Genomic DNA, 20,355 nt, shown 5'->3' with positions numbered 1-20,355 from the left:
GTTACAGGGGGGCCTCTCTTAGTGAACAAAGCAGGCTCAGTTTGGCTCTTTTTCCCTAGCGCTACCACATCCGCACATCGTTAGTTGGAAAATTCCAGATATATGCTGTAATTTTTTGTGCTTTTTTTTCCCAGTACACTTGAGGCTTTAGTGTCCAGATGCCATTTTCCCCCCCTTATCTGTCCCTGCTAGTTTGGGTCCTTGCCAGTTGTGGTCAACAATTAATACAGCAAAAGAAAAATACAGTACACTCCCTGGCAACTGGCAGAGGCTCACAGGAAATACCAAATAAAAACTTTATTATGTATTGTTTAACTATTTTGTTTGCCTGTGGGCCACCCTGTTGTTGGTGTAATTTAGAAAAGCATGCTCCATCTGGATGATCTGTGCGCAGGCTCATTGTTCCCAGAATCTGTCACGCACAATCACTGCTTCAGCCTGTGGCCCTCTGCAGAAAGAAGCAAAGGCATGGCAGCCCTCCAGCCTGCATTCCTTTTCATTAGACAACTTGTGACCAAATGTTAGAATAGAAGAGTAACCTTTTAATATTCATGTAATTAATTTACTTTCCCCTTTAATTATAAACCTTCACGTGAAAAGAAGAAAATTAAAAGACTTCCCTTCATGATTCTCCTCCCTCCCCCATCCTTTCTATTTGCTTTTTGGGACACGGAAGGTGCTGGGAGCTTCATTATAAATAGGTACCAGTACCTCTGTCTATTGAGAGATTCTCATGGTCCTAATACATCTGTGGGTTTTCACTTTAGGTATTAATTGCACTGGTACATGGAATTGATTCTGAATTATGATAAAACGGGAAAAATTAAATTCTTTCCTTCAATATGCCCTTGCAGCATCTGCTTCCTTGTCTTAATCAGTGGGGTAATCCATTGAACACAAAGCCATTCTTCTATATTTGAAAACACAATAGACATCTAACTGAAATTCTCTTTCATAGTAAGGTCAGCATATGACTCAAAATACTGTGTCAGCTGGGATTCTGGCTGTGCAGGCTTAGGTGCACAGGCAGCGCTTTGTCAGTTCTGTCTTCCTGGAAAACACTGCAATTTTTTTCATCTGTGGTTAGACCAATGCTGGACTGGCTAATGTCATGCAAAAGTTTGCTGCCCGCAACTTCAAAAGTGCATTTGATAGCCAGGGAAAGTATCTGATGCTGTAAGGTCCCACCATATGAGTTAATTTCAGCACACTGAACTGGGGCCCTGATTTCTGTGTGCACAGTTTACCTCTTCATTGCTGCAGACCATTCAAAGGAATCTAATTGTAGCAGGTTGAAATTCAAGTAAATGAAACTAAGATAGAAACTGCCTGTCTTCAAGTCACAGCATTTAAGTTCTCATTGCCTGATTTTGATTGCACTTTCAATAGGCGAAGAGGACATTAAGGACTCTCAGAAAGCCACTTGGCATATCAAAGGATGGGGGCCCAAAAGCAGTCAAGTTTTCTATATAAGATGGAATGGTTTCTATGGTAACTGAGGAAACGTTACTGAACTTCACTCATTTTTCTCTTATTAAATAGGTGTACTGCCATGGTAAGTCTGCAAGTGATCAACATAGATGTTAGTGGTTTTGATTAGGTCATGCACTAACCTATCATAGGAATGGAAAGTAGCATAAGAGATTTCTGTTGTGCCCACGTGGGCTCAAAGATAATGTAACAAGTCAGGGTGTTTTAGATGAGGGCAAGACTTAAAAAGCTTCTGGAATGTCTTTTACGTAGCTTTAAAATAGCACTAAGTTGAGTTGGAACGATTCTGCCTGTGAAGCACCTTTAGCAAGGAATAGAAAAAAACTGATGTCATTTGTCATATTAATTGCAAATTCAGGGTATAGTATTTCACATGTTCACTGGGAAAGAATTTCAGCTATGTGGCAAATTAAACTTCTTGCACAGAAAAAAGTAGCATCTTCTGTCCAGAAGGCGAAGCAGCAACTGGAAATAAAAGTGAATTCAAACACTCCTTGGCCTAAAGCAACAACAAATTAAAAAAACCCAACCAAGTAAAATGCAACAAAAAAAAAAAATCCTTGTCATTGTATTTAGTATGGCCTCATTTTCCCTGTCAGTGCAATAACTATCCCAGTCTTTTTATGTCTCCTCACTTTCTTTTTGCCCTCTTCTCCTCACTACTTCTAAGTACTCTACACAGACTGCTATGGATGTGCCATCAAATATACAATATTTGCTGGAAACAAAGACATTAGAAGCTGTGCTAAGTAGAAGTCAAAGAAAGAGATGGGATGGGATGGGCTGTATTGTAGCCAGAACACCACAATTTAAAAACATATTACAGTATATTTATGAGAAGTCATGAGAAGATGAAACAGAGGTCAAGCTCTGACAATGCCAAAAGTCTCCCTTATTTTCGCTTCCTGACCAAATGAATATTATTGCAAAAACTCAGTAATTTACATGACTTTACATTATATTCCTGAGAAGACAAACCCCTGAGAATGAAAAGCAATATGCGTAACTACACACAGATGCTTACAAACATCAAAGGAGAGTAATAGACTCACACAAAGACATCCTTCCTCTGAAGATTAGGAGACACTGTTCAAATCCTTGATTAAAATAATTACATTGGCTACTAAGAATAATTAATATATTAACTAGGAATTTATCATACTGGAAAAAAATTATTGCTTGGCCATAAATGTATAATGTCATAAAATCCCTTCAAAAAGGGCTATGACAGACAACTAGATCTTGATTCAAATTTGTACAGGTCTTAACAATGATGTTCTGTTCCATGATGAGGGAGCCTCAAAGAAATCATGTCTGCTGAGGGAATTATGACAGCAAAAGCTTAACTGTAGACAAGTTCTTTCCTGATGTCAGAACATAAATGCATAGTTTCTCTGAATGAGCTTAGACTCACAGGACGGTCCTATAACTTCCCTCATTTTACAGCCCTTCATCCTCAGTTCCACTGACTAAATCTAGAATCCTTTACAGTGCTGTATCTATACATATACAAACCATGCCATGGGAGATTTCCTGAAGACTGTGCTGGAAGCACGCAGGAAGAGTTCTGTTGAGCTCCTCACTTGGACAAGGTGCCTATACAGACACCGTAATTGTTGGAAATACCCAAAGCAGTGTTCAGAGCAGGTCATTTCAGTCTTGAAATTAATGTTCAACCAGGATTAAAGGGCTTCTCTTCTCTGTTTTAGCATGTGCCTCACCAGGAATTACTGAGAGATTTCTGCTCACGCCCCTGAATGGGTTGCACAGCCTAAAGGACATGCCGGGGATCCTCAGAAGAAAATGATAGCTCCAACAGATATGATTGTTCGCTCAATACTCATGCTGTCTTTTCAGGCTTCTGGGCTTAATTACAACTACTGTTTACTGAGTCATTCATGTTAGTAATCTAATGTAAATCTAATATGAACATCTTCTCAAGGTACAGAATAAAAGCTTCTCTGCCATGACGATTTGACTAGCAACACTGAAAAATAAAATTAAGACCAGGATATAAACTGTATTGAACTCTTAACTCACTTTAATTTCACAGAGAGCAGCAAGTCCACAGAGAGCCTATTTCAATGAATATTAAATACAAAATGCATGGTTCCCTTCACCTTCATCTGTTCCTCAGGATAAAGTAAAAAATGCCTTCCATTTTTTCATACCAGTTATCTGTGTACTGTAGCCTACTACCACTACTTGTGAGGTTATTGAAGGTATACACGGAAAAAAAAAAATCTCTTAGATTTTTAATATGACTTAAAAAGCTTCAGGTATTTTGCATATTTTTGAATGTATGTGCCTATGATATGGGAATATGTTCATAGGTCTCTTATTAAAAAAAAATAAATAAAAAATCATCCATTGGTGTGAAAAATAAGAAGAAAAACTTACTAGTGGAGTACCCAGGAGGAAGAGTGACACAATGAACAAAGTGATATGGAATACTCAATATAAATAAGAATCGCCATCCACTTATTATGAACATTGTTATTTCTAGTCAATCTAATAGCTTCCTCGATTCAGTATGAATCTAAGAGGTTTTGGAAAGATTTATGCATGTTACTTGCTAATAGTGTGAGGGTCAGATTACACTTGCAGTGCATCAAGTACAGAAAAGTAAGTTCTGCGTAAGCATTGTAGTTTCCCTCTCAGACAACTTGGTATTTGCACACTATCCTGCACATTAATGATGTAGAGAAAGGTAAATAACAGGTCCTTAATCCCTTCCTGGTGAATCCATTCTTGATAATATAACTTATTTAAAAAGGTATCATTGCCTGTAAATTCTAAACACAGCTGTAGTTTTTGTCCTTGCTTTTCTGTGAGTTACTGGTAATGTCCAAGACTACAGAAGGGGATAAATCTGTGCATACATTCGGAGTTAACAGTGTAGAGCTCCCACTCTCAGAACCGGACAGTTCGACACTGGAGCAGTGCAGTAGTCTATCTGTCACATGTGACTATACACAGAAAATGCACAGAGCCTTCTCACAGCAGGGTGGGAACTCCACCCCCTTTAGGGCCTCAAGAAATCTCTGCAGGATAAATATACAGCTGATGTAGTAAACACGAAGTAGAGCGAGACAGAATTCAGGAAACTCAGGCTAAGCTCAGAAGATGTTTACATTGACTATAAAAATCTGAAAACGGTGTTTACACTGAGAGAGGCTTTCTTCTTTTCTTGCCTAATACAGATTCTTTATCCAAACTTGTCAAAACCTGAAGTACTCACTTTCTAATTTTTAATCTGAACGTTCCTGATGCATATTTTTTTCTTTGATTCACTTGCTTTACGTAATGCTGCTATTTAAACAGCTGCATCTGTTGATGTTGAATTTAATTTTATAACACAGAAATGTACCATTTCAGTAATTTTGCAGTTACAGACGTATTTTCATTTTTATGCAGCAATGACTGCTCTGTTAGTGGACCTCAACTGGATACTATAGTTTTTTAATGATGTACCCAAAGTATTATTCAACAATGTCTTCCAATGTTATTTCATATTCTTGAACTGTTGTAAGAGTTTTCATTCACTCTTGCATTAAAAAAATGCATCACCTGCAAGGCCTTGAGAATTTTAATATGTTATTTTGATGCTGTTGTGTTAACACTAGGTAAGAAAAAAAAAGAGGTTGTATTCTACAAAGTACCTGCGAGAATTCTGTGGCAAAGGCCCGTGAAATGAGTATCTTATATCAATGGCACTTATATCATTCCCGAAGGTCATTGCAGTTTTCTGTATACTCCACTCCTCTAAAGCAGCCTGAATATTTGTTCAGAGCAAGTGTCTGTGTTTTTCAAATAGAATGTGAAACCCTGGAATGAGATCCTGGCCACAGTGAAGTTAAAGGGATGTTTTCCACTGAATGCACTGAAGGTAGGATTTCATACCATGGACATTCAGTAACAGTGTGGCGGTTCACCATGAGCTGAATTTGAAGCTAAACCCAAAATGGAGCTATTTTCTTGCTCCGTATTTTTTCCTCTTCATTTGTATCAAAGGATTTTTGCCAGCCAAGTGACTAAACCTGAAAATACCAAGCTTCATTTTTGTAACTTCGCTCATACTATAAACTCAGTTTTACTATAAACTCATGTTTCTTACATTTTCAGATATTGACGATAAGACAAATGGCCTTCATTTCTGTCGAAAATTAGACACTGATCCCATACATGATCTGAATTTATCTGGCTACAGTATAGGACACTGACTGCTTTTAATGCCTTGAAATTATGGTTTGAACCATGTTTAGAGCTCATGGTTCCCACAACCCAGAGTAGTCCACACTTAAATAACAATTTTTTTTCACTTTGTTCCATCTACGTATTTATTTCTCTAGAAAATCTAGTTGCATTTTTTATAAACTGGTTATTTATTTTTTTTTTTCACAGACTGGTGAAAACTAGTTTTCTGGAACTAGGTTATGCACAGCCTTTGGTCCATTTAACAAGGTCAGACTGTTTATTCTTGACCAAATTCTTTCCCACTGTAAAAAGGTACTTTTAAAGGCCACATTCCAAAACCAGTGCCAGTAAGTCACTGAAGCATATTTTCCCACAAGAACTGATACCGTGTACAGGCCCCTCCTTATTTAATTCTTCTGGTCTTTAAATTACATAAGGTGCAGGGTATCTTTAGTGTCACAAGTCACTTAGATCTATCCATAACTTAGTACCACTGAATCTACACAATGCCAGCTGTGTCTTTATTAACTTAAATAGTCCCTTTCATTTCAAAGCAATAGCGCCTGAGTAGCATCAGACAGCAAGAGAAACGAAAAGGACAATTAAGTATAAAATTTAAATCTAAGACAAAAATAAATCAAAACCAAAGAATTAACTGTTGATTTAAAGACATAACCTCTTATTTGCCTTATAAATTGGCTTAGTTCGATGAAGCCGTGGTGATTTATACCAGCTGAAATATGTAGCTATCATGATCTACTGCAATAGCCATAAGAAAATGCAAACCAGTAAAGCACTCCTGATTTTTAAGCTTGGTTTACAAGCTGGTTTTCATCTTGGGAAGCCAGACTACAAACATGTAAACAAAACTAAGGAAAATCCCATTTCATTAAAAAGATACATATCTACCCTCTCTGTTTAGATGTTATACTGAGGCATGCTTAGAGATATGTTGTTTTCTTAATGTAATGTGGCACCCAGATCAATCCAGCACACTAAACTGCACACCAAGATGTTTGAATTTTCCAGCAATCATCTTCTGCATTTTAAGAATGACTTGACTGGTTCTGTTCTTGCAAATGCAATACGAAGCAGAACATGTAAGAATCTGTGAAAATTGCATATCCAAATAAAGCAGGGCTAAAAAGCATCAGTGAATCTTTTTCTGAGATATACTGTCATTGAAATCACAGTACCAGTGATGAAAGCATATTCTTTGAAGTGATCAATTTGCAAGGTAGCCAGAACTGCTCTGCCTCTAAGAACGTAAGAAATACATATTACTCTTGTGAATATTAGAAAAATTTACTCAAGTACTCACACTAAAGCTGTTTAAAAATACAGAATAGTCAGGAAAAGTGTGTTTGATTATACTTTGATTGCAAGAGAACTGAAAAAGTACCCCTCCCTCCCCCAAATATAAAAATACTCAAAGGCTCTCCTGTTTTTTCAGTGGAATTTCAAAAACTTCAGCATGACTGTATGTGCTCTACATGAAATCCATGCCATGCTCCTTTTTTGCCCTTAAAGAACACAGTCATTGCACTGTTCATCAGAAAGCACTTTGAAAAAAACCCCAGAAACAACCGCGTTTCCATGAATGGTCTTCAAATTTAACTCTCCCTCCCCCCCCCCCCCCAATCCCCAGCCCGACCTACTTGTTTTCCACACTTTGCAGTGAACCCCGTAAAGGAGCTAAAATTTTTTGTTCACCACCACCTAAGAATTGCCAGACTTTATGCCAGTGTGAACTAAACAGCTAGTTTGCTTGTACCATGAAGCCAGTCAGTAGAAGTGGTACTATCACAAAATAGCACTTAGTTTGCATCTATCTTAATGCTATTGATATTCCAAGTGGATTAAAAAATACTACTTAACTATTCTCTGAAAACCATTGCTGTAAGTGGTATTATGAGATATTCATACCAGAGAAAGCCTCCACTGATTTACAGTACTCCAAAAGACACTGGCAGCTCACAATAGCTTTCATTTTCAAGCTGATACCCTACTTTTAGGGGTAGTAAGATTCTCACAGAGTTAGGCCTTCCTACTGATATGTGTGACTTGTATGTGTGTATGTATTTGCACACTGCTTCCCATTGCTTCTTTCACTTTCACAGGTATCTTCTCAAACACCACTGGCTCTTCTGCATTTCCATTCCGATCTCAGTCAAACCTGCTCACCCACATAGCTTAGATTCCTAACTGGCCCTGCATGTGTTGTGTATTTTGGGTGGTGGTGCTTATTATTTCAGCTATATATTCCAGAAAAAAATGCTTAATTGCTTTTACAGATTTATCTGAAATGTACCACTGCTATTACGCTTCAATTACACCTCATTTCACCAGGAGCTGTCTCAGCTTTGCTCATATCTTGATGGAATCCTTGATAGTAATGTTCTTTATGACTCACCAAGACCCCAAAATTATGCTATCAGGATAAGCTTGGGGTGGATTCAGCTCAGTTCACTTCAGATCTAAATACCATGTAGATATTCACAGGGGTAATTCTCGCCCTTGATGGTCAGTGGAAAGAAGTGGGTACTTTTAGAGTCTGATTCAGCTGACCTATGTTAACTGTCTTCTTTGAGCTGAGATAGCTAACTCTTTGCTTCACTGATTAGGAGATCTCCTTTGATTACTACTAGGCTACTTATTCAGCGAAATTGCTTAGTTAGATGTCTACACTTGGTCAGATATATCTCACACAGTATTTTTATGTCAGGAGATATTCATACAGCCTTACAAGTCCCCTTATAGTTTTTCCTCCCTTGCAAAATTTTCTTTCAACTATTTCCCAGGCATCCCCAAGAAATGTTTTTTGCTTTTAACAATAATAGGTTGTCTGGGACACAGGGACACACCTTGATAGTTTTATCCTAATTGGGAATTTATCAGTACTATAGTTCTTTCAACTTTCTTTTGGCAACATGTATATATATTTGATAGCTGCTCAGTGGGGATTAGCCGGACAATGCTGAGCTTACTGTGGGATCTATCTAGTGGTTTCCTATTCACCACGTCACTTACTCAGGCCAGCACTGGACAGTAGTTTCTCCAGTACTGATTTCTACCCTCTAATTTCTCCTAACCCTCTGGGACAATATCAACTCTCCACCCCCCCTCCCTGCCCCCCCCCGTAAAAGCTTTGGCACATGATATAAATCACTGAGCACTTTTAATTTATGAGAGAATATCAGTTTTTCCTCAGAAAGATGTGAGCTCTTCCAAATTAGGCCAGTTTCTGCACTGACCAAGTGGTCAAACTCTCTCATTCCTGTCAGGAGAATAATGTTTCCTGCAGATCCATGCAGTGTGCATGACGTAAATGCATTATCATTAGCTCATAACTAGACATAATGAATGCTGAGGCACAGTATAGCTTTCATGATGTAGAACACAGTGCTCTGTACAGGTGGGTGGCTGTGGAGCTGACAGATCTGTACAGCTGCAAGTTTCTTTTCTTTAGTGGAAACTCCCCCATTCACAGACTGTGCGCAAGGCAAAAGACCTCTTTTGGAAGCAACTCGCTATCCACTAGATTACCACTAGTGATCCATGCTTCCTCCTGTTAGGCAAAACAGAATATATGTCTTTTCAGATAGTCTCTGCTAGGAATAAAGCTGTTTATGCCAATCCATCTGACCTGCAGAAAGCTGTTTCCATTCAGGATGGAGCTCATGAAGTGCACCTCTTTGATAAAGCTGACTATATAAGTGCACGTGAAACCTTAAAGGGGCAAATACAGAGATACAGAACTGGAAATGGGCTGCCTCAAGTCATCAAGATTTCCCACTGCATCACAGAAATTCATCAAGCTCTCAGTTGTATTTCTTGCCTGCACTGGTCCTACTGTAGGCTGCTTCAGAATTACAGGTTGTACTCTTAACATCCTGCCTCAAGTTATCCAAGTTTAAGCCAACTAGCTCTCACGCCACCATTGTTTTTTTCACTCCTGTTCTTCCTCTCTGGCTCCTTCCTGGTGTTTTTAGGTATCAATTGTATCTACTCTCATGATTCATTTTATTAAATTAAGTCAGATTCTTCTTGCTTCACGGAAAATATTGTCTCCCCTTCCCCAATCATTAGACAGAAATCTGAACTTCCCCAAATCTGTTCCTGCCCTAAATCATCTCTCAGCCACAGGGAAACTGAATAGCTCACAGTATTGTAGATGAGGCTTGATCAACTAGTTGTGGCATCATTTTTTTCCTATTTCTAATAAAATGTCCTAAATGGAGAAGTCTAGATTTCCATTTGCTCTTTTCATGCATCTAAGCAGTGACTCAGAGCCTGCCTGTGATCTCTGCAGCTTGTTACCAAGCTATTTGTAAGATCCCCAAAACTGAGGAATTCACCTTGTAGCTCAATAATTCTTTTAGCATAACGTATTTTCCTCTGGATTTATCTATTTAATTCTAGAAGATGGGAAGTCTAGAGCAAACTAGTTTAATTCATTGGTACCCTATAATTTACTGAAATCTGGATAATCTATACTTTCACTGTTTACCAAATGAATTATCTTTTCACGTTTTGCAGAAACAAATGTATACAGCAATATGGAACTGATTTCTCTAATGCAGGGAGCCAGCTACAAGACACTGGCCATCTGCTAGCATTCAGCATTTAATAACAAAGAATATAACGGAGTTAAATTAAGAATGGGAAATAGAAGGCTGGACATCAAGAAAACCTGAGAGTGATTATATAGAGGTTTTGGAACAGGCTCCCATGGGAATGGAATCCCTATTTCTTGGCACATTTAAAGTTAACATGGGCAAAACATTAGAAATGACATAACAGAGAACAATCCTGCCTGATTCACAAAAGGACTGGATGATTTCATGTCTCTTCTGCTTTTGAGCGCTAGAATTCCAGGCCAGCATCACTGAACAAGTACTAAATATTGTTAGGCTAAGAGACGCTTCCTTGACTGTACCTGTACAAGGGAATTTTCAGTTAGAAACACCTTCTAAAGCACAACTTTGGCCAGTGTGCAGAGAAAATTTACAGATGCTTCCCTGCCACTGCAAAAACATGTCAACAACTCATTTTTATTATGTATTAGGCCCTAAGAGCATTTCCATCAGCAATGCACTGGCACCTGCCTTCACTCTGGAATAGCATCAGCTCCAGGGAGAGTATGCTGTTTTCTCTGCTCCTCTTCCTTTCACTGCCTCACATTCAAGTACCATACAGGCCCATACCTGCTTATTTTGTGTGCTCTGATAAGAGCATAACCTCAGGCTGTATTTTAGTGTTTCAGGATGGTCTGAAATTATGTGGGAACGGTTTTGTAAATACACAGGGAGAGACCTTGTCAAACAATCAAATTGTTTTTACAATCCAGCCCACTCAATTATCTCTGGGAGTAGATGTAAAAACAGACCAGCTTAAATCAACAGAAAAATCGTATAAAAAAGATGTAAATCACTGGGTGGGGGAAATGCACTACATATTTTTATATCTGAAAACAGAAGATAGAAGTACAGTCACACAATAGCAGGATACTCATTTATAGTATAGAAAAAATACACATTAGTAATTTTCTACCTTTCCCCCTTTCTTAACCTCCCCCACCATTTTTTAGTAGATTAAGCACAGCTTGTTCTTTATAAATTCAGTTCTTCTGCATCCTAATGCGCATTCACCAGATATTTGTATGAAAACTGTAAGCCAGTACTGTACCACTAACAGTATCTACTGTATCTTCCTAAGTGAAAGAGAAGGAAAATAAAGGGAAACAGAAAAAAAGCATTTAATTTTATTTTCACATCACCATTTGAAGGCCTATTTGCACAGTGTACATTTTCTTGCACAAACGGAACTGTACTGCTGCAAAATCGTACTAAATTTTACCTGGAGGTGAAAAGGGAATGACTCACAGTGATCCAGATACAATCTCCAGCACTGGAAATCACTACATTTCTGATTGCTAAAAGCTGATTCTTACTCCCCTTCCTAAGCATCCTCTGCTGGCTGTTATCCTTTGATAGGGCACACAACCAAACTTTGGTCCAGCCCAGCAGAAACTTCCTTTGTTCTGATATGATCTGTGTTCAAAATTGTACCTTTTAACCACTTTTCCACCAGCACAAGATAAATTTATTCTGCAAGGCTGCACTGGTGCAGTTGCAGGGATGCAAAACATGATCACCTCACTGCAGACAAACTCTGTCATCACATGATACATACTGTAATGTTTGCAGCTCTGAAAAGGAGTTTTCTGGCACAGAAAAATATTCTTATGAGGAGCCAATTTGCTTGTTTACTGTGAAAAAATTTACTTTCTTTGAAAGATTAAAAGATAGACCTTTTATGGTTCATGATAAACCTGGGCCTGAATCAGAGCAGAGGGCTGCATTCCCTGCATTCCTGACAGGTCTCGAGGGTGAGTTGTGGCATCAGCTGCGGAGGAACAGCACAGACCCCTGAACCCAGTCCTTGGCAGTAAAGGGGTAAGAAATACTTTAAACATTGATACAGATACTCTTAGAAGTTTTGTTAAAGTCGGATAAGTAGATAAGACTTTAAGGAACCAGCAACTGGCTCATCTAAAATCTTCAAAACAGTGTAAGTCAGCATCAGCTGCAAGGTTTTGAAAAACATTTCCGCCTTTGTGTTAGTTTAGTTATTCGAGTCCTTAGCTGAAGACTTTGGATGTGGTTTCATAACTGACTCCAACAAATAAGACGGTGTCTGTGGAGTGGACGACCCCACCTTTCTGCTTATCCTCTCTTGTGCGTCAGTGCTTTTAACTCATGTAGCCGCGCAATGATCTGCATCTACTAATTCACCTGGAAATGAATAACTGCTTTTTATGGGGCTCATTTTCAGTCAGACTGCAAGAGCTCGACCACCAATGCCAATGCAAGGGAAGTGATGTGAGTGTGTGGTCAAAAGCAGGGCCATCATTTCAGCAGCAGGAGGAATGTTACATCTACTTACGCTGACTGTGAAATGGCACCCTTAGAATATTATCTCTAGGATGTGTTCCTAAAAATAACAACCTTGCCATAAATCCTGTCTGTCTACAAGAGCAGCTAGTACTGCTCTTCCAGACAAGTCTTACAAACTTCAAAGTTTCTCAAGATAGCAACAAAAATTGTCAGTTTTGAAAATGATCTTATATGATCATAATGCAGATGAATAAAAGAAACTTCTAGTTTCCTAACTTTCTCCATGTGTACTTCTGTATTGCCCTATGACATTGAGCAATCTGGTTTTTCGTTGTTATTTTCATAAAAATCTGAGCCCTCTTAGTGAACATATGATGAGTAAAGTCAACATAAATATACATTAAAATGCTTTTAGTCAGCTGCAGACTTTACTGTCAATGCGCTAATAATGATTTTTGTTCTTAATATGGCTTTGTAGATAAATGACTTATTTTATGTGATGGAAATAACTTTCCTATAGAGTGTTTGGGAGGAAACAATAAAGATTCCTACAGCTATCCAGATGTTAAAACATCAGAGAAATTCACTAATTTCACAAAGCCAGATACATGGACTTTTTATGCATAACTCTGTTAGTAGGCAAGACAGATTTCGCTTAAATAAGCCAACAAGTTTAATCATACTGCATTCCTAAATAGCCACAACGTTTCAGCAGCAGCACTGACAAGCTCACCAACACATATTTTGATCTTCTGTCTGTGACTCATTTTCCTTTTCAGGGACATTTGAGTGGACTGGAGCAATGCACCATGAAGAAGGAACTGGAGATTGGGTCTCAGATCTAAGGTGATGGGCTTCCTCACAAGAGTGAGGACTCAGTGCATACCAAACCAATGTCACTTCCAGCCGTCAGAGGGAGGAAGATGTATGCTCTAATGAAATTATGTATGAAATAAATTCTAGTGTCACTGTTCTAATTCCATTAGAGCACTCATTAACGCAGCCCAGATTTTGACTTTGATTCACCAGAGGCATGTGCTTCATTAATTCCCATAGGTCTACTCCTATGTTTGATATTAACTGTGAGCTTTAAATAGATCACTGAATCAGGTCCATTTTGGGATATCCAATGCATCTCAGGTTAAAGGTGTGCCGCAACAGGCTGCATGTCTGCTGGAACATACCCAACATAGGAATGGACTCTGCAGGGTGGATTCCATATGAATAAATATATGGATTTTTGAAAGCAGAGCATCAGCAAGAGGTGGCCATAAAAATGTGGGGGAAAACCCCCAAATCAAGGCAAAGAAAAAAGAAAGTTGACTGTGCTCTCAACTATCGTATTAGCTCAGATGAGAGTTTACATTCACATTATCTACTAACAGGTGGCATTTACTAGAAAATTACAATGCAACAGTAGACAGAAAACAGGAAAGTGCTCGTTCCTTTTTGGAAGAGGATATTTCTATATTTTTTGTTGTTGTTTTTGTTGCTGCAACTAATTTATACGTTTATTTTTATAAAGCAAACCCAGTTAGTGAAAATTATTTTATGCTCCCTTGCTACTATACCAACAAAATGAAATCCAAGTTCCTGCATGATGTGACATGTAAACCATTTGTGCTGAAGTGACTGCCAGAAATGGATGGAAAGATTTTATCCTGAAGAAATACTCAAATAAAATGCTAGTGTAATCTAAAATTATTCACTGATGGCAACTGCAAGATTTTTTTGTGCCTTTTCAATCATCAATTTAGCTGAGGCTAGTATTCAACAATGTAAAGCATCAGCAAAGAAAATGATATTTTCCCTTCAGTAAATCTGAAAACAAGTGATTTTTTTAAAGAAGGAAGACATAAAACACTTTTGCTTGCATTTCATGGGAAAAAACCCATCAGCAGCACTGCCATCTAAGGTAAAGCACACACGTTTTCACAGAAAGTATTATGAGTGTGTGGCAAACCCTAACAGTTTACTCAGATCCTGATGCAGGTCAGGTTTAAAAACTGGACAGCCTCAGCTCCACCTAGATGCTGTGATCACAACTGCGTGCGTTTATCTCATTTAGCACTTTCTTGTGCCGTGATTCAGCTCCATTTCCTTTCTTTAAGGCAGTTAGAAGTCAACAAAAATAGATTTTTCTATTGCTTTTCTTTCTATTGCTCTTGCTTTTTCACAATCTAACTTCAGATTTTCCAGACAGCCACTTGCTCCTTTATCCACAGAAAGTTGGAACTGAGTGCCCATTTTTCTGCATCAGGAAGAAAAGTGACAGTTCATTAGCTTTTGCTCTCAAACTCTAAAATTACAGTCACATCAATCCACCTCCTCTGTCCTATGGAGCTGCTCTATTATCACAAAGCCTATTCAAAATTTCCCCAAGGGCCAAGACCAACACTTGAAAAAGAGCCTAACTTTGTACAAAACCAAAAGCGTGCCCCATTACCCAGCATCTGAGACACCCCTGCCTGACCTCCTTCTTTCTAGTGCTGTTATTTCAGACCTGTATCAGTTCTCAGTCTCACTACGGCTGGGAGTAGCGATCTCCACCCTGCCCCCCCAAGCCCACGTAACATTAATTTGAATCTTTCATTCATCCACTGACAGAAATATCGAGAGGTTTCTTTAAATGACAGCAATATTCCCGGATGACTGATCTGCCAGAAGGATTCTTTAGCACTGTGGAAATAAATGGCTATCAGAGAGAGACTGCTTTGAAGTTACCATTTGCAGTGCCCAGAGAACTTGGGGTGAATCAGTTTTTACTGCATTATTTTCATGGCAAGCTCTTTTTGTCCTATCTGAAGGGTTTCTTTGTGAGCAATGAATGAGGGCGCATCTTGGGAATGATCTGATACTTCAAAAGATGATTCTTGTAGTTTATCTTGCAGTAAGCTTCTCTTCTGAAGGAAATGCTGCAGAGCCCTTGTACTGATCACAATGATAGCGCATGCAATGTGCCTTTTATCACTGGACTGTTTGCACTATCGCTTTTCAGTGTAACTCAGAAGCAAATCCTTGCAAGCTAGGACTTTTATTAATTGATACATATGGAGATATATGCTATCTTTTATAATGAAACATTTTTTTCTACATACACTTCAACTGCTCCTGCTGAAGTCAATGAAAGCTTGCACACTGCCTGGCAAAGAACTGCAGTTTAGACTATTTCAGGGACAGCAAAATTGAGAATACCTTTATGTTTAAGAAACTGAAGGTTTTGGGGTTTTTAAAAGTTTGGTATCTTGTATTGAGTTTAATGGAGGGGAGAAAGAAGAAAAAATTGCACACCAAAGCAGCTAGCCAAAGGTAAAAGTTACATTCAGAAAAAGGAAAACTGGTGCCCTGTGTCAGCTAATACACATTTACACATTTAGTAAAAGTTTCTAACCAGCACTCAGCCTGTAGGAGCAATGAAGACTGACATTTAAAACCACACCATGTTATCACATTGTAAGCAACACTTGCCTATAAGTTTTGGTGTACTGAGAAAAAAGTTGATTTGGAAGGTGTTAAAGACTAAGTGCTTTAAAACCAACAGATTTTTAACTCAAAAAAGCCGTGGTCATAGCTTCTTTTTTTTTTCTTTTAATAAAGTAATGATAAACTAAGCTCTAGGTGTGTGAAAGCCATTATTCATGCCTATGCCCATATAATTTATTTGTCATTGGTCATAGAATAATTCAATTATTTTAATACTCTTTAGCATAGCTGCAATGACAGTTGCATGCATGTATGAACACGGTCCAAACTTGCACATGGACAGTCCCTTAGTCTGAACAACTTGTTCACAGCAACATCAAGGGTACTAAGTAGTGGGTTCTGAAGCATGATTTCTAGCATGCAAGTATTAGGTACTTGAGCAATTGCAGAGCAATTCTGGCAATGTTCTCTTACAAGCAGGTCTTGGTACATTTTTGCCTCAGTAGATGCATTCTATTTCTGGGTCTTTTGACCTTCCTTCCTATGTAGGCTACATGATCCTGGACAAACTCCTGCTCAGTTCTTAGATAATTTTTTCCTCATTTTATGCAGAACTTCTGAAAAAGTGCCCCGCTGGAAACTATACAACACTGCAGATTTAGCTTAAAGAATTTTATGGATCAAGAGAAACACTCACTGAAGCTGTTACAGTGATAAATGGGAAATGAAAAATTGCAGCAATTCAGGAACAACTTTTCTCTCATTTTCTTCAAAGTTCTGTTTTGAGTTACAAAACGATCAATCCTGACTGACCTCAGCAAAAAGAACCTTTCAGCTTTGGATTAGGCTACATCCTACAGGTAATGAAAAAAACCAGCCCCAAAACACAAGTTTGCATGTTTTATGTGACAAGGATACGTTCCTGTGTTTAGCAAGATGATATCATTTGCTGTTGCTTTCTGCTTTCATTCACACTGAAGCCAGAACCCAGGATGTCACAGTTATGTCACACAATGACGGGAAGACTCTTACAGTAACTACTAATAATAATGGAAGGCCAGGTTGGACAGAGCCAAGGTCTAGGGTGAGGTGGCCCTGCTTATGGTGGGGCAGTTGGAGCTAGACGATCTTAAGGTCCTTTCCAACCCAAACCATTCTAAGATTTTATACTGTGAGCCAGCCTGATTTCTACAAGACAATGTAAAACACAAAGCGGGCTCCTTTCAGTTTCTTTTCTCAGCAGTTCTCCCTTTTCTGTCTTTACCGTAAGTGATACTGCAACAGTAGTTATGATACTCAAAATAGGAAATGGAAACAAAAAAAGTTCTTGAGAGAGCAAAATCAAATGACACCCAACACAAATGCAGCATGGCTACTCTTCAGTACATGTCAGAGATGCTGTGGCAAGCAAACAGCAGCTGATTCTGGGGGCAAGGCCAGCAAGTGTGGAAACGGTGTCAAAAAGTGAGAAGCTGGCAGGGCTTCTGCACCAGCATTAAGGCAGGAGAGGGCCAGACCTTCTGGGAGTGAGCTCATATACAAGCCAAGGACAACCAGGAGAACTGCTGGGAGAGTGGCAACAGTGGCACGGGGCCTAGTGATACTGGAGGTGCTCTTTAACAACTGCCTTGGGAAATAGCTGCCTCCAGCACAGCACTATTTGAAATCATCCCGTAACATATGGGAGCAAGCATCAAACCTATATTCGCAGAGGTGGAAAATCAGAGGCATGACAGTGTGGCATTTTCATGTATATCCGTACATTTTTTCAGGCAAGATACTTGGGGATCAGCAAGACTTTTATCTTAAAATAAATGGATACTTCAGAAACTTTCACCCTACCTGTCTGGTTTGATATGCAAAAGATGTCAGTATCACGACAGAAGCTAGACTCACGGCATTTCTGAAAACTAGCATGTCCCTATCCTTCAGTAATTAGTCATGATTTAATTTAGAACCAGTAATCAGTAATTGATTACTTTTATGAAGTAATCACCAGAACTTCAATGCTCTCTGGAAAGCAACTGTGTTTAGAGACACAAGTAACTCCAGTTGCAGAGATAATTTTAGAAGCAGCATTATAATATGGGATAAAAAGCTGGGAACATAAAGAGTAAAGCACACTGGTGCATTAAACAAAAAATAAAAGCCTCAAGAAACTTACCACTGATGTTAGAGCCATCTGAAAACTGTAGATTCGTGCAAGGCCAAAGTCAGCTAACTTTATCTGCCCGCTGCTGGTTACAAGGATATTTTGGGGTTTCAGGTCCCGATGTACCACACGATGTGAATGCAGAAAATCCAGTCCCCGAAACAGCTGAAGCATCATATCCTAAATATAAAGAAGAATTCAATATGTAATTATAAAGACAAGATTGCAAACAAGCAAACTACCTGTCATAATCTGCAAAACTAATTTAATAAATATTGACTTAAATATGTGCATACGAGGTAAAAACAGTTATTAATATAAAATGGTCAGGATGTTGCTAAAACCAGCTGACATCAACAGATGTCCTTATCAAGTTAATGTATTGTTTCTAGTTGAATTACTTGAGGTTGATTGATTGACAGAAGCATAAAGGCTGGTCAACATACAAGAAACAGCAAAAGCATGTCTGTAAATCCGGAGACAACTTCAGAAGTATGCTGTCCAAGTAAGAAAAATACACAGCAGCTTTTTGCTCTTAACTTTAAACCACACACCACTTTGCATCTCACAAGTTTATGTTTTATCCTGCCAGAGCAAAGTGAAATTTTATCATTCACTTCACAGGCACCGGATCTGTTTCAATTAGGAAAGCTGTTTAAATGACAAATTTGTCAGGGTTTAATGTTACAGAAGGGAAAAGTTTACTTGGCAAAACTTGTTGTATAGAATGTACTGAGTAGGACAGAAAGTACCTAAAGATCAAAGTTTAGCACTAAATCATTGTAATAATAACAGTTATTAAGTAACAGTTCTCATTTTTTTTTTCTGTTTTGTTATAGTGATGCAATCTTCTATAACATTTCCACAGGTGAAGAAATTATTTCACCTGTACTCATGTGTTCACACTAATCTTAGTAATATGAAAAGAATGAACCAACAGAATTAAAAACTAAATAGTAGAAATCCCCCTGAATTCCAAACTAGAAGGATACTGTCAACTTGAAAATTATATTTGCAAAACACGCAGTTACATGAAGATGCTGCAACAAGTAAGAAACAAAAGGGATAAAGTAAAAAGATATTTTCTGTATGCACTTGAACTGAGTTCATGAAACTCCAGCTCTGTGTTTGCCAGTGACATATGCCCTTTCTGTAAGCCATGCAGCAGGGTGTCTGCCAATCCTGTAATTAGCAACCAAAATGATTTTGGAGAGGTGGATGGCATGAAACATGAGAAAAGGGAAGATGGATAAATTGAAGTTGGTGGCTTTTGTTCTTCTCTATGGACTTGGACACATTTCAAGTAAATGTCAAGGCACACTATTAAAAGGAATGATATCTGAAAATGGGTTTAAAAGTACCTCAAAATATTCAACTTGATCATATTGCTTTAGCTGGATGCACTTCACAGACATCACTATATAATTTAACACAAAATTATTGCTTTCATGTAAATGTTTCCTGATATCTCTATCAAAAGTATTATAAAATGCATAGCTATTAAGGCTGGAAACTCTAATCTGATTTTTAATAAAACATGACACATGAAAAACAAAGGCACAATGAAAAACAATTTCATGTGCCTAACATGAAAAACAACGAGGTGGTTGGTGACAGCCAGCATGGCTTCACTAAGGGGAAATCCTGCCTGACCAATTTGGTGGCCTTCTATGATGGGGCAATGGAACTGATGGACAGGGGTTGACGTCATCTACCTGGACTTATGCAAAGCGTTCGACACTGTCCCACACAACATCCTTGTCTCCAAACTGGAGAGACATCAATTTGATGGATGGACCACTTGGTATATAAAGAACCGGCTGGATGGCCGCACGCAAAGAGTTGTGGTCAATGGCTCAACGTCCAGCTGGAGACCAGTAATGAGTGGCGTCCCTCACGGATCGGTGTTGGGACCGGTCTTGTTTAACATCTTTGTTGGTGACATGGACAGTGGGATTGAGTGTGCCCTCAGCAAGTGTTCCAACGACACCAAGCTGTGTGAATCAGATGATACACTGGAGGGAAGGAATGCCATCCAGAGGGACCATGACATGCTTGAGAGGTGGCCAATAACAACCTCACAAAGTTTAACTAAGCCAAGTGCAAGGTCCTACACCTGGGTCGGAGCAACTCCAGGCACAGCTACAGGTTGAGCAGGAAAGAGATTCAGAGCAGCCCTGTGGAGAAGGACTT

At 38.7% G+C, this 20,355-nt stretch overlaps 1 protein-coding gene across 2 annotated transcripts in view; it reads right to left on the bottom strand.

Annotated features, from left to right (window-relative positions):
- CDK6 (cyclin dependent kinase 6) overlaps positions 1–20,355 on the bottom strand; it is a 139,892-nt gene that overhangs the window by 62,435 nt on the left and 57,102 nt on the right. For both annotated transcript variants that reach the window (XM_065666368.1, XM_065666369.1), the window contains exon 4: positions 18,175–18,342. In XM_065666368.1, the coding sequence (XP_065522440.1) occupies positions 18,175–18,342 (168 nt within the window). The remainder of the gene's footprint in view (positions 1–18,174; positions 18,343–20,355) is intronic.

Source organism: Lathamus discolor, chromosome 2 (genome assembly GCF_037157495.1).
Source record: "Lathamus discolor isolate bLatDis1 chromosome 2, bLatDis1.hap1, whole genome shotgun sequence".
Taxonomy (NCBI): domain Eukaryota; kingdom Metazoa; phylum Chordata; class Aves; order Psittaciformes; family Psittacidae; genus Lathamus; species Lathamus discolor.
This window is presented reverse-complemented; position numbering and strand designations above follow the sequence as displayed.